The sequence below is a fragment of the Saccopteryx leptura genome, chromosome 3, assembly GCF_036850995.1.
Source record: "Saccopteryx leptura isolate mSacLep1 chromosome 3, mSacLep1_pri_phased_curated, whole genome shotgun sequence".
Taxonomy (NCBI): domain Eukaryota; kingdom Metazoa; phylum Chordata; class Mammalia; order Chiroptera; family Emballonuridae; genus Saccopteryx; species Saccopteryx leptura.
This window is the reverse complement of record NC_089505.1, coordinates 292,184,296-292,200,988: the sequence shown is the minus strand read 5'-3', so window position 1 is coordinate 292,200,988 and position 16,693 is coordinate 292,184,296. Positions and strand designations below refer to the sequence as shown.

The following is a 16,693-nucleotide window of genomic DNA, read 5'->3' as shown; positions in this document are numbered from 1 at the left end:
TAGGACTTTTGACAATTAGAAGTTAAATATTCTCAATAAAGTAACTGAAACAAATACTAAACTAGAAACTAACACCCACGAATAGGGCCAGAGACAGATGTGACTCTGACAAAAAAAAACCTTATTCAACAGATTATCTGCACACGTATGCCATTTTCTTTAACACCAAATTTAACCATATGCTCCAGGCAAACAGAGAGAAAAAATGGTTAACTCAAGTTCTCGTAAACCTCTCTCCACACACACTAATATGACTCTGGCCTCCGTGGTCCCAGAGATGGGAAGATCAAAACTGAAAGGCACAAAAGAAGTTGATGCCTGGGTTCTGGGTATCCCTGGGCCAGTCTGAACCATGAATAAGGCAGCAAGGGGTGTTTAAAAGTAACTATAAGAGCGTGCTTTGGTCTTCCTCTCAAACTTCAGCATCTACCTGTGAGGTGAGATATTGTAAAACCCTTTGTGATTGTAATTATGCACAGTGCTCTGAAGAGTAAGCAAAGAAGGTCCTTACAAATGCATCAAGGGTTCCTTTGGGTGGGGTGAGGATGGGGGCTGGAGAAGACCTGATGTCTGCTGGGCACAGGGAACATGGACAGAGCAGGAAGAAAGGAAGGCATGGGGCACTGTGGTGAGGGCTCCAGGGAGATGGATCCAGGAGGAAAAGGGAAAACTGTGGCTGCCAGAACCCTGCTTCTTTAAGTTTAGTCCAGGAACCTCTGGGGGTCCTAAAACTCTCAGAGGATTTAGCTAGGTCAAAACTTTAATATAACAATAGCTGACCTTTCCCTCTCATTCGCTTGCTATTAACACACACTCATTAGTTTACAACATTGCATGTGTGAATGCAGAAACAAGTATAAGAATTGAGCTATTTTATGTTACATCAGATATTAAAGGTACTTGAAAAATGTCTGTTTTTACTATTTTTTTGTAAAATTCATAAAAATGTTAGCTGCATTAATTTTATTTATTTATTTTGTTACAGAGAAAGGGACAGATAGAGACAGACAAGAAGGGAGAGAGATGAGAAGCATCAGTTCTTCGTTACGGTTCCTTAGTCTCCTTAGTTGTTCATTGACTGCTTTCTCATATGTGCCGTGACGGGGGCGGGCTGCAGCAAAGCGAGTGACCCCTTGCTCAAGCCAGCAACCTTGGGCTTCAAGCTAGCGACCTTTTGGCTCAAGCCAGCAACCATGGGGTCCTGTCTATGATCCCACGCTCAAGCCGGCGACCTTGGGGTTTTGAACCTGGCTCCTCCACATCCCAGTCCGATGCTCTATCCACTGCACCACCGCCTGGTCAAGCAAGATAAATATTATTTTTAAATGAATTTCTAAATAGATATTTTAAATGATCCCCAGATTTAAGTGTCTAGTATGATAAATATTCATAGATATAAACCACTTAATAAACACTATTTGAGCTATCAATAATTTTTAGGCCTGAACAGGGTCCTTAGTGTGAGGAGCCTGGGGTTGCATCATAGGGAGCAGAGGCTAGAGAGAGGACAGGGTCTGAGCATGAGAGGCAGTGTTGGCCATGGACACATGGGATGTCAGACCAGACGCAGGGGCTCGGAAGAGATTGTGGCCAAGTGCACGAGACAGAAACACACTGAAGATGCACCTTCTAGGAAAGGAGATGACTGATGGGACCAGCGAGGGTCGGGCAAGAAGCTGGGGGCATGCTACCCACTCTCCTGATATAAATGCCCAGGTTGTATGCAGTGCCAGGACACTGATAAGAGACCCTGGGTGAGGCAGAGAAAATGCTTGTCACTGGACACAGTGAGAATGCCGTGTCAGGGAGGTGAGCAGATATGAGAACGCAGGCTAGAGCTGAACAAAGGGACGTGAACTCAGAACACCTGGCTGTAGTCTGCAGGTACTCTTAAGTCACAGGAAGCCACAGTGCTGCCCAAACAAGTATGAGAGAATAAGACAGGGCCCAACACCAAGCCCTGATCAATCAGATATTTAGTAGGCAGACTGCAACTTTTCCACCTCAATGAAGCTCTGCGCACCTGTCCCTATCCACAGTGGTTTACTCAGGCAGGTCACTCGGTACGAAGAACTGGACTATTCACTTGATGAACTACTGATAAGTTTTGGCATACACCCTGAGACCATCACTGCAATTAGGGTGGTGAAGACCCTCACCCACCAGCAAAGTCTCCAGCCTCTGTGATCCAACCCTCCAACCCACCTCAGGTCCCAGGCAAGCACTGACCTGTTTTCTCTTGCAATAAATTAGTGTCCATTTGCTATCATTTCATGCAAACAGAAATCTCACAGAATGTGTACCTTTTGTCTAGCTCGGTCCACTTGCAGTGATTTTGAGACCCATCCATGCTGTGCTGTGTATCATGACTAAGTCACACTCAGTCCTGTGGAGGGCTCAGCGTAGGTTGTCCAAGTGGGTGTAGATAGGCCTTGGGCTGTCTCCAATTTTGGACTTCATTTAACATATCACACCATACTGGTGTACAGGTAATGACAGTTTTCAGCTTCTGGGAGCCTGAAAATAACCTTTTTTACTTTGCCTTCATTTCTGAAAGATATTTTCACTGAGTATAAAATTCCAAGTTGACAATTACTTTTTTTTTTCTTTTTGGCATTCTCAAGATGTTCTTCCAGTGTCTTCTTGTTTGCATTATTTCTGACAAGAAATCTGTCATTCTTTTTGTTGTTCCTCTATATATAAAGTGTCTTTCTTTCCCTTCACTCTCTCTCTCTCTCTCTCTCTCTTTCTGCTTTAAAAGATTTTCTCCTTGTCACTCACCTGATCAATTTGATTATGGGATCATTTTCTTCATGTGTCTTATGTTTGAGAATCATTGAGCCTCTTGAATACATGAGTTGATGTATTTTCCACCAAATTAGAGCAAGCTTTTGTAATTAAATCTTCTAATACTTTCTGTCCCTCCCCCTGCAGGGACTCCAGTTACACTTCTGCAGGCCTACAGAGCTGTCCCATGTATCACTGAGGTTCTGTTCACTTTCCAAATGCCCTTTTCTCCCTGTGTCTCACTCAGAATAACTTCTATTGCTGAGTTCAAGTTTACTATATTTTTTCCTTCTATAACTTCAAATCTGCCTAAATTTCAAGAGCCATCTTTAATCTCAGAAATTATAGTTTTGATGTTTAAAAGTTCAATTTGAGTCTTTTTTGATATCTTCCAGGTCTTCATTTTTTTTAAACAAAGCCTAGAGTTCTAATCATTCTTTTAACATTCTTCTCTGCTAATTCTCACCCCTGTACCAATTCAGACTGACGTTTTTCCCCCTTGGTTGTGTTTTTCTACTTCTTCACAAGCAGAGTGATTTTTTTGCTTGTTTTAGTGAATAAACACATTGTGAATTGTAACTTCCTGGGTGCTGGATAGCTTTGTTCATCGTAGTGAGCTTTGTTCTGGGAACTAACTGAGCCATTAGAGTCTGGTCCTTGCAGGTCTCACTTCTAAGACTTTCTAAACAGAAAGGAACAGTTTTCAGAGCTGGACATGTTCGTTCCGGCTTCCAGGGAAGATGACTCGAGCACTGCGTTGGAGAAGGGGAGCTCCCAGTCTGGCTGACAGACGGGCACTGTTCCAGCCCCACGTGAACATGAAGCACTATCCCCTCTGGTTCTTTGGGCTGACTCTTTCTCCAGCTCCCAGACACCACTTCGCAGGAATGAGCAGACAAGTTCACAACCGAACACCTGAGGGAACCCCCACCACTCACGCAGATCTCTAGTGTGCAGCTCTGTCCTCAGGTGTGCCAACCTGTGAATTCTCGCCTCCATGGTCTCCGGACACTCCCAAGTCCATCTCCTTACCTCAGGAAATCTGTCTGTACTACTGCCTGCAAACTCTCCCAAGGGGAACTGAGGCAACCACCGGGCTCATCCTCAGGGACGACCACCCTTCATCACCTGACGTCCTGTGACTTGCAAACCATTGTTACAAATACTCTGTCCATTTTCTGGTTATTTGAAGGAGGAGGGTAAACCAGGAGCCTGGTCCTTGCCTTGGCCCATCTTCCTGGACCAGCCCTCAAGTTGGTGATCCTTATCTCTACACGAGGAAAGAGAGGCAACATGTCAATAACTGGGCTTGGTTACGTCCACTGAACTGTGGTGACACAGCGAAGACTTGTGAGTAGTTCTCCCAAAACACTTGCACACAGACTTCATGACAACTGTAGCTAGAGCAAGTGAAGAGATAACTGAAAGGACACTTAACACAGAGACGTTTCATTAAGATATGCTGGGCTCTCACCTTTATAAGTTGATTTAGAAACAGTCCTCTCATAAAAGGCTACTGAATGACCTAAGTGGGTCCTGAAAGCTATTACAGCAAAGACATTAAGGACTGAAGATGTGTTTACACCCCCTGGTCAACCACCAAGTAGAAGTTCCATGTGCTCCACAAAAAAGACCAGTACTGAACATCAGGCTGAAGGGCAAACAGAAGGCCCTCACCTCATCCATCTCTGATCGAGCTGTCATTGAGAAAGATCTCCCTTAGGTTACCATGAAAGAAATATATTATCAGTAATAACGTAAATGTTTCCTTGCAGCTTCTACTCTGTCACCACGATTTATGGACATAACTCCAGCACTCAGAGAACACGCACATGCTTCCCCAGCAGGCACAGATGTGACCCTGCTTGTTCTCTGCAATGTTATGCCCTTTTCATCTTGGATTGAATTAACATTTTATTTTTTCTTTTAAGTGGGAAGAGGGGAGAGAGTGAGGCAGACTCCCACATGTCCCATGACAAGGATCCACCAGGCAACCCCTTTCTGGGGTTGATGCTCAAATCAACTGAGCTATTTTTAGTGCCTGAGGCTGACACACTTGGACCAACAAGCTATCCTCAGCAACCAGAGTCATGCTCAAACCAATCAAGCCACTGGCTGTGGGAGGAGAAGAGAGAAAGAAGGGGGAGAGGGAAAGAAGGGGAAGAGGGAGGGAAAGAGAAGCAGATGGTCACTTCTCTTGTGTGCCTTGACTGGGGAGCGAACCCAGAATGTCTGTAGACCAAGCCAATGCTCCACCCACTGAGCCAACCAGCCAGGGCCATAATGAACACTTCTTAAAACTTTCAAGAATCACATTCAGTGGTCAACTATGACAAGACAAATAGTTGAGAAATGAGATTATATGATTACTTCAATATTACATGCAACTTAAGATAATGCCACATTCAATACTGTATGGAATTTAAACTGGGTTACCAATGTTCTAACAAGTAAAACATTATAAAACTATTTTGATCAGCATATAATCAATCTGGAACCAATGTCCCAAACTCACAGTGGCCTAAGCAGTTGTCACTAGGTGACACTGGGTTGGACAGACTAGCGCTCTCCCTGTGCACAGTGATGTCTCTTTTCCACACACAAAAAAAATCCCATGACAGAGCCAGATTGCACCATCCTCCTGGAACCCTGGCATTAATGCCCACCTGGATTCAGGGGTGGGAGCCTGTGGCTGTGGCACTGGGCACTCCCTCTCAGCCTGGCAACTCCTAACCTCCCTGGGCCTCTGATTCGTCATTTGTGAGGCAGAATCAGCAGGACAAACTCATAGACCATGCTGAACTGTGAATGAGTTCTCTATGAAGAAACTGAGTGCTGTCAGGCACACAGCAGATGTCAACACTGTTAATTAACATTGTCTCTATTGTCGTTAAAAAGGTGGTCACAGTTAATTCCAGGCAGCCTCATCTTCCGGGTTACCTGGAACCTCTCTAATGAGACAAGGATGCCAGCACATAACTGTTTCTGTACACTGCTCATCACCAGGAACGAAACACCCTGGTCTGACTTAGGAGATGGCGTGTCACAGTCTTGGCAGTATCATTACAGAACTACACCACAGACAATCCAGAAAGGCCACAAATCCACTTGTGAGTAATCAAAATCAGGCAGAGGTTGCTGAGGTAATACGCCTGAGCCATCCGTGGAGCAAATGTACAATGTCACTTAACTCCCAGGAAGGGGCAGACCCGTGAGTTCCACGAACCAAGCTGTTGCAATATAAAGTATCCAGCCCCCCACAAAAGTGGCACCCCGCACCTGGGAAGGAGTTTCTGTAGGTCTGTTCTCAATTTCTCGCCAATCACTGTGTACAGCTTGGATTCTGAATCTATTCTACTTTATGCACAGTGGAAGAGGGGAGTGGCAATGTGGCTTCTCATGAAATGTCACCCACTCTCCAAGCCTGACACTTGCCATGGAAGTGAAAGTGAATTCCCTCCAGACCCCACGGGAAGAAACAGGTAGGACATGTTCAGAACCCACAGGGCAACACTGTGAAGACAGAACGAGCACACAGGCATCAGAGCCTCACACAAACCCAGGTATCTAATCCCCACAAACAATGGGAAACTAGTAACACACAGTATGGATTCAACACTGGAAAGTTCCCAGGGAAAAAGTGCCCCCGCGGATGTGACTCAGGCTCTGAGCAGGGGCAGCGAGCCACTGACATCATCTCAGGTGCATACAACTGGGGGACATGATATAAAGTTCAAAGCTGCACCCAGTTTCCCTATAAAAGGGGGCAATGCTGCCCCCCTTAACTGAAGCACAAATATACCATACTAGCACTGGCTGGTTGGCTCAATGGATAGTGCATCAGCCCAGCATGCAGTTGTCCTGGGTCTGATTCCTGGTCAGGGCACAAGAGAAGTGACTGTCTGCTTCTCTTCCCCTCCCCCTCCCCCTTCTCTCCCTCTTCCCCTCCTGCAGCCAGTGGTTCAGCTGGTTCAAGCATCAGCTCCGGATGCTGAGGATAGCTGAGCTGATTCAAGAATCACCCCAGATGGGGGCTGCCAGGTGGATACCAATCAGGGTGCATGCGGGAGTGTGTCTATTTCCCCTCCTCTCACTTTAAAAAAAAACCCAAAAAACAAAAAAAAAACAATAATACTGTACAATTCCATTTCCCTGAGGTAACATTTGGGTTTGTTTGGTCACTTGAATTCACCACTCCTCTGAGAACATGTGTCTGCAGGAACATGACTCACACACTTACCCATATTTCCTTTAACTTACTAGATCTAAAAACACTAAAAAAAATCTGAGTGATGCTTGTGAGTGGATAGTAATATCTAAACACTGAAAATCCTCAATGCATCAGCAACGGCCTTTTCTCATCCCCTGCCCTCCACCAGACTCATGTAACAATCTGCAAGGTTCCCATTAAAGAAAAAACAAAAACAAAAACAAAAAAAAACACTTTCACAATTTTGTGGCTCATTTCTTACATATTTTTTTTAAAAAGAGAACTACCGTAATTCCCCATGTATAAGACACACGGTTTTTTTTTCAAAAAATCTGGGGTCTAAAAACTGGGTGCTTCCTATACAGTGGTTGTAGATTTTCGTTTAAGAAGTGTGGCATTTCAAATGCCATAAATAGAACTGAGAACAAAGCAACATATGAAGACAGTGATTCGTCATCAGACACAGATGAGGACAAGCTAATGAATGGCAGTTTTGACAGTGATGAGGAGCTGTATGAATTTTATGATGAATAAACTTGAGTTCAATAACTTTATGTAATACATTTTTTTTTCAAATTTTGAGCCCCAAAATTAAGGTGTATCTTATACGTGGGAGCGTCTTATACATAGAGAAATGCGGGTAGGTAAAACCCGTATTTTTTTTAATGTGCTTTCATTGAAAAGTATTTTTTCAATGAGGTTGAATGGCAGACATTAAGGAATAAAATAACCTTGATGTCCAAAGCTTTGAACATGGGACATTTGTTACACACAACCTAATAGGCACGATCAAGTTAAATTAATCCTACTTTTAATAAACCATAAGACTACCACTATTTCATGAGTCGTGTTAGCTAAAGTAAGAATGCTGTAAGCACTCCGGTCACAATAGCTTATCGCTGCTGACCTAGTCTGCACCTAAAGCAAGGGACACAGAGAGCAGCCCCACAGGAAGTCCTGTCACACTGTCATGCCCGCCGTTCCCGCCCTCCCCCCCCAAAAGAGCTAATTTCATCCCAGCTCATCAACCATGCAATCACAGCTATCTTAAATCAGAAACCATGCGTTTACTGATTTCCTCAAACTCGGTGATTGGCTAGGAGTCACGTTAAGACACTGACTGTCCCCAGGGTGTTCTTGATGTTAAACCAAGTCCTTCCACTCCCCGGAAGTGAGTGGACAGCTCAGCAGTGCCCTCTGGATTCCCTATATACTACACTTCAGGTCCCTGGACACAGTGAATCTCCACCTTGACCTCACAGCACATGCAAACTCATTATTAAAATTCTGCGACACAACCATCAATACATCTTTTTGCCAATCTGAAAAAAAATCGATATAATTTTGATTCATTCACACCAGATGGCTACTGACATGTTGGCTGTTGTCAACATTTCTTTTTTATTTGGCAATCCAAGGGGAAAGAAGTCAGTGTCCCTGACGAAATAGGTAGTGCCTGTTTCTAAAAATCCTCGCTGCACGCCCGTGTGCCTGGGCACGCCCACTGAAAATTGCTGACTTAGCAGAAGGTGGCATCGCTCCGGATGTCTTGGCTGAGCTCCTGGTATGTGGCTCATGGAGACAGTCCCCGGATCCAAACCCAAGGGCACCCATGCCAAACAGCCGTGGTGAAGCATGAGGACAAAGGGCGCCCATCCAGAGGGCTAAATGACAGGGAGCCCGGATGGCCGGCAACTTCACCAATAACCACAAAATCTATAAATAACTTTCCAAAGCAAAAACCAAAAGAAGGCAAAAGAAAATGAAGTGTTGCCCATATTGTTAGTGTTTCATCCTTAGAGCATGAAGAACTCCTGCCAGTTCACATCAGCTGCATATCGTATGAAACAAACGCAATCAGATTTTTCAACTCAGAACCAAAGAGTGTCATAGAGAACAGAAATAGCCTTCAAAGAGACATGTGCCAAAATTATTTTCCACAAGGGCAAAGGGGACATGCAGTATAAGCACTTCACCTCACTACAAAATGTGTCTATGTTTTCAATGACAGACAGATAGACAGATGGATTTGAATTTAAAGACCCTCTCCTACCAACAAAAGAAATCACATATTGATTTGATTGACGTTCCACTTGTAAATATAAATAATATACGTATCTTTCAAAATAACATCAAGCCATGTTTTTAATATTACATTTTTTTAAGTTTCCTGCCTTTGGCCAAAAACTAACTTTAAAATTACATATAATCTGCTGCCAGTGTTTTCACTACTCAAGAGAAGGCTAGGATTATTTCCAAAACGGAGCACCCTGTGTCACTGCATACAATGACACACGTTAGCTGGAAGCCACACATTCAGAACAACAACAACAATAAAAAATTGGAACACTCACCTTTGTGACCCAGCTGCCTCAAAATTTACAAGGTAAATGGGTGCATTTTCCCCATTTCATTATATAAATTAAAGCCCGCATACTAAATGGAAGAGAATTTCAAAGTTGGAAGTGGCCATCACAACAGTTTGGTTGCATTCTCATTTTTGCAGGTAAAAACGGTGAAGAAATAACTTGTCCAAGCCTGACCTGTGGTAACGCAGTGGAAAGAGCATGGACCTGGAACACTGAGGTTGCTGGTCCAAAACCCTGGGCTTGCCTGGTTAAGGCATATATGAGAGTTGATGCTTCCTGCTCCCCCCCACTCTCTCTTTCTTTCTCTGTCCTCTCTCTAAAATGAATAAATAACAAAAATTATTAAAAAAAAAAAAAGAAATGACTCATCCAAGATCAATCCTATGTCAGCACAGAGCCAGAGTTCAAGCCCACGTGCCTTGTCCTGCATGTGCCCTGTCCTGCGTGTGCCCTGTCCTGCGTGTGCCCTGTCCTGCGTGGTGGGATCATCACACTACACTGCCACATCTCTTCTCTCCCCACAGGGCACGGACCAGAGCATTGCTGTTGTTGTTTTGTCATTGTTATCACTGCAGAAAACACTTTAATATTTTTCTTTTTTCCCCACCCCATCTTCCTCCTTCTTCTAGCAATTGAAAATAAAAAGACTCTTCTGTTCTGGATTTGGGGCATAATCCAGAGTTGTCTCCGCTACATATGGAATCCTGCTCTGTGGACAGGAGGCACCTGGGCTTCGAGCCAATTAAAATAAACAGGCCATCAACTCAGAAAGGCCTATTTCTTTTTCACGGTCTTGGGACAGATGAACAGATTTCGGCAAACTCAGTCTTGCAAGAGAAGGTATGAGCTGAACTTGACATTCTATGATAGTAACAGATGACAAGACAAAATGTGAAAATCACACTGCTGAACTAAACTGTCTAAGAAAAAACCCACGGGAAGAAAATGTACTGGCGTTGGCTTGGTTGAGTTTTGGTATATCATACTTTACAAAAATTAAAAAAAGGCATTAAAAGAAAATCTTCCTAGACCAGCTGGTATGTCCTAATATGATAGACATTTACGTAATTAGATATTATCATGCTAAGTTACCTTTGAGTCGGCATTTATTTTTTAGTAATAATAATTACATCTAAAAAGAATTAAGTGTTTAACCACAGGAAAGCATCTATCATCTATCATTGTATCCAACCATGTATCTCTGTAAATCCATCCATCCATCCAATGTAATATACATATATCCATCTAATCATCAAAAGAACCTTATGAAGCAGATACTATTAGGATCCTCATTTTAAAGATGTGCAGACTGAGGCTCACAGAAGGGTACTAACTTATCACTATTAACTTAATGATTTGCTTGTAAGTGGAAGGGCTAAGGTTAGAATTCAGGCAACCTGTGCTCTTAATACCTACACTCCTCTGCAAGAAGCAATGAAATGGATACAATCGCATTCACAGATATTTAAAATAAACTGTGATGGGGAGTAACATGGAAAGTGACTTTCTCAATTTGAAATACACATACTGAATGATCACAAAGATCCTGAAGGAGCATTAAAAAAATGAAATCTTTCTCTTCTGATACTGAATAAATTTAACTAATTGATTCAAATATCCAATGGCTCTTTTGTGGTCCCAACATAACTGCAGTTGGTCATTTACCAAATGCTATAAACAGGTACACTTGGAGCAGGCAGTGAAATAAATTTACATACAAACACTGATTAATCCAATTTCAGAGAAAATAACTACACCACTGAACAAGTGAATTAAAATTTTCTTGTCAAGGATCTGAAATAGCATGAATAAGAAAAAATAGAAACTTCATCTCTATTGCTTTCAAGTTAACTCCAGAAAGTTAAAGAAGATGATGAAGAAGAAAAAGAAGAAGAGGAGGAAGAGGAGGAAGAGGAGGAGGAGGAGGAGGAGTAGAAGGAGGAAGAGGAGGAGGAAGAGAATAAGAGGAAGAGGAAAAGAGGAGGAAAAGAAAAAGAAGATGAGGAGGAGGAGGAGGAGGAGGAGAAAGAGGAGAAGGAGAAGGAAAAGGAGTAGGAGGAAGAAGATGAAGAAGAGGAGGAAGAGGAAGAAGAAAGTTGCTATTGAATCCAAATCTGTCCTCACTGGACAGTGGAGAAGAGCCTGAAAGAGAGAAGCCAGCTATGGAGGCAGGCTGGGCTTGGCCAGTTCTTCTCTGTGAGTTTCTCACAGGGAAACAACCTGCCTCCCTCCAGGATCTGTGCTTACCTGTATGGGCTTCATGAAAGACTCTAACCAGGATGTCCTGACCAGCCAGCTCTGAACAGCCAAACAGTGAACGTGTGACACGCAGGAAAAGCTGAAGGTCTGAGGATCACTGAGTCTCCTTAGTGTCCTGATCATCTTGGGCCCTCATGAGCATTCTAAACAGCACACTGGGGAGGTCTAGTAACACTTGGGAGTCTTGCAGCAGATAGAAACCTTCATGAATCTATCACACAGGCCCTGTCACTGACCAGCATGAACTATCGGACACAGAGCATCCCTTACTCATGGAGGCCAACCGGATCATTGGGACACTATCATCTTTCCATGAGCAAATAAAATAAAGCTGATCACAGACACGAGTTGGAAACAGTGGCCCCAACGTATGATATTTTCAAATGTGCATAATATAAATTTTTCTCTCTGAAACCTTTCACTGACAAGTTTACAGGCAGCATAGAGCTACTCCAAGAAGTGCTGACCATTTAGGTAGATTCAGATGACCCCAACAAAAATAAATAAATACTAAATCAGTTACAAAAACATGTGACAAGAAAACTGTATAAAGTGGTTCAACTCATTTGTCATAAATTATCCTTTTGAAACCTAGAATCTCTCTCCCTTCTTTAATTAAAAACAAAATCATTTTTTTAAGATATTTGCCACAAAACAATAATCTTCTTATGTTTTGTTAAGTGTGTCATTCAGAGAATTACCTTTTTAGTTTACCATTAAGTTGGCTTTGAATAATTTTCCTCTCTAGCAATGTGTGCTATTGATTTAAAAACGCTTAAAATACATTGTTTACTTAGCATTTGACAAACTATCCAAGTTGATGGTGAAAGTTATGACTACCATGAACTACAGTCTCCAATTTCATCACAAAGAAAAAAAAATGTTTGCAGTGCACAAAACAAAACAGAAAGCGCAGGGTCATGAAAATCCCCATGACGACAAGACAACTATTCTAGAGACAAATGATTTCTTAGAGCTTAAATCATGACTCTTTGCCAACCAACATCTTCCCCGACCAATGATGAGTAGCCATACGGGTGCTGTCCAATGACAGCAGCCTGACAAGAGTCACTACCAGCGATGTTCCCCCTGGGCACCCACTAGTTCTTACACACGGAAGGCCCACTCCCCAAAAAGGAATGGATGACATACAAAAACCTTTCAACATGTGTGTAACGAAAGGCTGGCGTTAGAAAGGGCCCTGTCTCCAATAAATACATGAGGAGAGGGATGCATCTCCGGCAGAATCTGACCCTTCCTTGGCTGCAGATGTTCCTTTTTTGCTTCTTAAAAACAGAAACAAACAAAAGGCACTGTCTCTTTCTGTGTCAGGCTTTCATCAGCCTATTAAAAAAATGCCTCCTGCTCTGAGGATGGATAATTTTGAATGTCTGCACTCCCACGTGGCAGACAGGAAAGAGTTAACATGGATACCTCTACCCAGTCCCCACCTCCAAGAGAAAAAAGGAAAAGAAGGATGGGGGTCTCACCAGTTGTGCCACGCCCTCACCCTCACCCGACAGCCCACCCGCCCCAGTAAGGAAGAAGGAAGCAGGCAATGCAATCTCAGCTGTCAGCAGGAAAAGCCTCTCCCTGAGCTTCCTCCCAACAGTGACAACGTGGTGTGCTTGCTGAAAAAGAATTATGCTCATGTGAGCTTCATGTATGACTGATGCCACAGCTGTTTAATTTAAGAATGTCCTTGACAGTCAATCATGGGAAGCGTCAACCGTGTCAGCTGTGCAACCAAGAATGAGATACACAATCCAAATGCCTTTTCCGAAGAAGAGGGAATGGCCTATTTTTTCCATTAGTGTTTCTGACCAGAAAGATGCACCAGATAAAAGTGAATTGGCCAGAAACTCATGCCAGAGACTCCCCTGTCATCCCACATTCCCTACCTTTTGGTAAATCAACCAGCGGCTACACTTACAATTGGGAAAGAGAGAGGTTATCATTACATACCAGGAAGTGTATATAGACCTGACTAAGGATATGCCCAAGTGCCTTAAAGAAAACTACTTGGGAAAAATAAAAACAATGAGGCATATGATCTACTCCAAATCATTACAGAATCTCCATTAGAAAAGCTTTCTAAGGTCTCAGATGACACAACCTCGTACATTTCACAATTAAATCTTTGCATGGTATAATAAATACAGATGGAATACTTTAAATGTTCTAAAAATGAAGAAATAGCTCACTTTTTGCCCTTAAACCATTTTCCACATATATCTCAAAGAAAGAAAAAAGATAACATGGAAATTTAGAATTAAAAAAATTATTTGGTAAAATCCTAACTTTTTATTTCATAATAATATCTGCTAGAACCAGCTGAGGGATTCAAACTATGAAGGAATACAATCCAATATATGTATGGTTAGCCTTAAAAAGGAAATTATTCATCATGAAAACACTGACGCTACCCCAAGGATGTCTACAAACAAATCTAAGCCTTTCCCAAGCGGACAGGCCTCCATGTCCACAGTGAGCCAGAGAAAACCGGGCAATTGCTTGTGCCCACCCCCCAGGGCCCCACCTCACCCCCATCACCACCAGCACCACCTGAAGTCTTTCTGACACTATGAATGACAGTCTGCCATGTCCACCCACCAGTCTATGAACTAAGTACGTCTTCAACATTACACTATCTCTCGACTTAAATGTCAAATACAAACATACATCAGAGGCATGTGATGCCACAAGTTCTAGTGTGCCCTCAAGAACGGTCTGCCCATTCAGCCCCTTTTCATCTCTCTTCTCATCCAGGGGCACAGATTGTTGGGTTTTATTGTTTGTTTTGTTTTTTCCAAAGGGTTAAACAACTTCCGTTTTCAAATTGGGGTTTTTGCATAATATAATCATAATTAACATCTGTAAATTTTTTTAACTCATTCGATTATAGCTGACCCTTTTTCAAATACTTTGTTTCTCTACCAACCTGGCACTTATTCCATGGAGCCCTTAAGAAGGGCTTCTATAAACAGAGTTAGCAATATCAGAACGTGGCCTCGCACGTCACTTATGCACACTTTGTATGGAAATCTGTGCCATGAAACGTGTTCAAACACTGTGCAACAGGTCCTGCTATTGTACACACACTCCCAACAAAATGACAGTGAGTGTTAAAGGACCAACAATATAAAGGGGAAATAAATAACATGACTTTTCAGACTTACTCCTAATTTTTCTGAGATTTCAGAAGACAGAGACCTAATGATAGGGAGTTTGTTTATTTGTTTTTTGTTGGTTTTTTTGTGTTTTTTTTGTTTGTTTTTTTTTTTTTACAAGAGCCTCCTGCTGCCTTCTCCACAGTGTTGGGGGATAAACCCGGATAAGAGCCCAGGTGGCCACAGGCTTCCCCACTGGCTTTGGTGCAGAGCGGATGACAGCAGGGCCACTTTAGAAGACCTGTGACAACCCTTACCCCTGAGTTCCCCACAGCTTTGTGTCTGCTTCCAGAGTTCTCAAAGCAAAGCCCATGACAGTCTAAAATCTCTCCACTCTGCCACAAGAGTGTGAAATCAAATTTAAAACACACCTCAGAACTATTACATTGGGCCATGTTGATGTTCGAGGCGGGGGAGGGGAGGAGGAGACACTTAAACAAGAGCTGATTCCAAGTCCTCTGTGTCGCCAAATCCAGTCTCCTGGTATTAACTTAGGTCTCCATGAGAAAAAGACTCTGCCTGGTCAAGTGTTTTTTGTCACAAAGCAGCGTAATCGAACACAGCAAGTATCCCTACTGCTTTCCAGATCTGATGTTAACATCCTTTGTTAGACATGGAACACGGGAGAAAGGTTCCCGGAACAATGCCCAGGCGGCAAGGATGCCAGACAGCCAGTTTTGGGTCCTGTGTCCCCGAGCGGCTGGTTCACCCTGAACTCGAGCTGCCTCCCCGAGCCCCATGCCGGCCTCTCCCAGCGGCAGCGGGACGCACAGCGGCGGCCGAGCGCGAAGCATCCTTTGTGCCGCGGGGATAACGGACTTGGGCTGCGCGCATCCATCCCCGAGACCGAGAGGCGCAGCCGCGTCTGGCTAGAGGAGTCTCGGTGCAGACTCCGGTTGCTCTGGGAAGCCCGGACCCGAGGAAACCAAGCGTGTCGGGAGCGGCCCAGCCTGGGGAAGGCGGCCAGCCGGGTACCCTTACCTCCACATTGAAATACTGCTCCGTTCCGCAGACGGCAGCACATAAAATCCAAAGCAAGGTTTGCAAGAAAACCACCCCCGAGCGATGCACGAAATCCAGCCGTCTTCTAGAGCCGAGAGCGAGTAGGATCATAGTGGACTGTGCTCCAGCGGACGCGTGAGCTCTCGGCGCGGCCCCCCACCCTTTCGCCCGCTTCCTTTCCAAAGTCCTGGTGGGAAGGCGCCCACAGGTTCACGGCCGCCGGGGCAGGGCCGCGCTCGGCAGCCCGAGCAGCACAGGCAGGTCAGCGGCCGCCCGCGGTCAGCATCGCCGCCGAGTGCCCGGGCCGGCCCGGCGCCGCGTCCCGCCTGTGCGTCTGCCCCGCGCGCGTCCCGCTCCGCCGCCTCCGCCTCCGGCTGGGCTCCTGCGGAAGGGCCGCCGCTGCTCGCGTCCCTCCAGAACGTTCATCCGTAATCTACATAACTCCTCCTCCCTGTCTTCCTCCAGGTCCGCTGGCGGCGGGCCGGGCGGGGACGCGCGCGCGCGGGAGCGCGCGCGGCACGCACGCACATCTGCACACACACATGCACACATCTGCATATACACAGAGATACACATCTGCACGGCGGCTCACACGCGCCCGGCGCGCGCTCTCGGGAGGAGGCACCGGGTGATAGGGGAGCCCGCACTGCGCCGCGCCCTAGAGACGACCAGGGCCCCGGATGGGGACGGGTCCTGAGCAGACCCCTAGTACTACCCCCAGAGGGCAAGTCCGTCACCTCGCCCACCCTGCCGGGGACCCGGGCGCGAGAGGAAACAACCCCGCCTAGTCCTGGAGGCGGCCGCGTGCCCCATTCAGTGGCCAGAAGTGGAGCCCTGGGCTTCGGGGAAGGGAGGGCGGGGGCTCGGCTGGCCAAGTTTGGGGAGTCGCAGACGCA

General features: G+C 44.8%; 1 protein-coding gene across 2 annotated transcripts in view; it reads right to left on the bottom strand.

The window, feature by feature from the left end:
* The window catches only part of MMP16 (matrix metallopeptidase 16), a 224,109-nt gene extending 207,910 nt beyond the window's left edge, over window positions 1-16,199 (bottom strand). For both annotated transcript variants that reach the window (XM_066378776.1, XM_066378777.1), the window contains exon 1: window positions 15,777-16,199. In XM_066378776.1, coding sequence (XP_066234873.1) covers window positions 15,777-15,908 — 132 coding nt within the window. In that variant the 5' untranslated portion in view covers window positions 15,909-16,199. The remainder of the gene's footprint in view (window positions 1-15,776) is intronic.
* Between the last annotated feature and the right edge of the window lie 494 nt (window positions 16,200-16,693).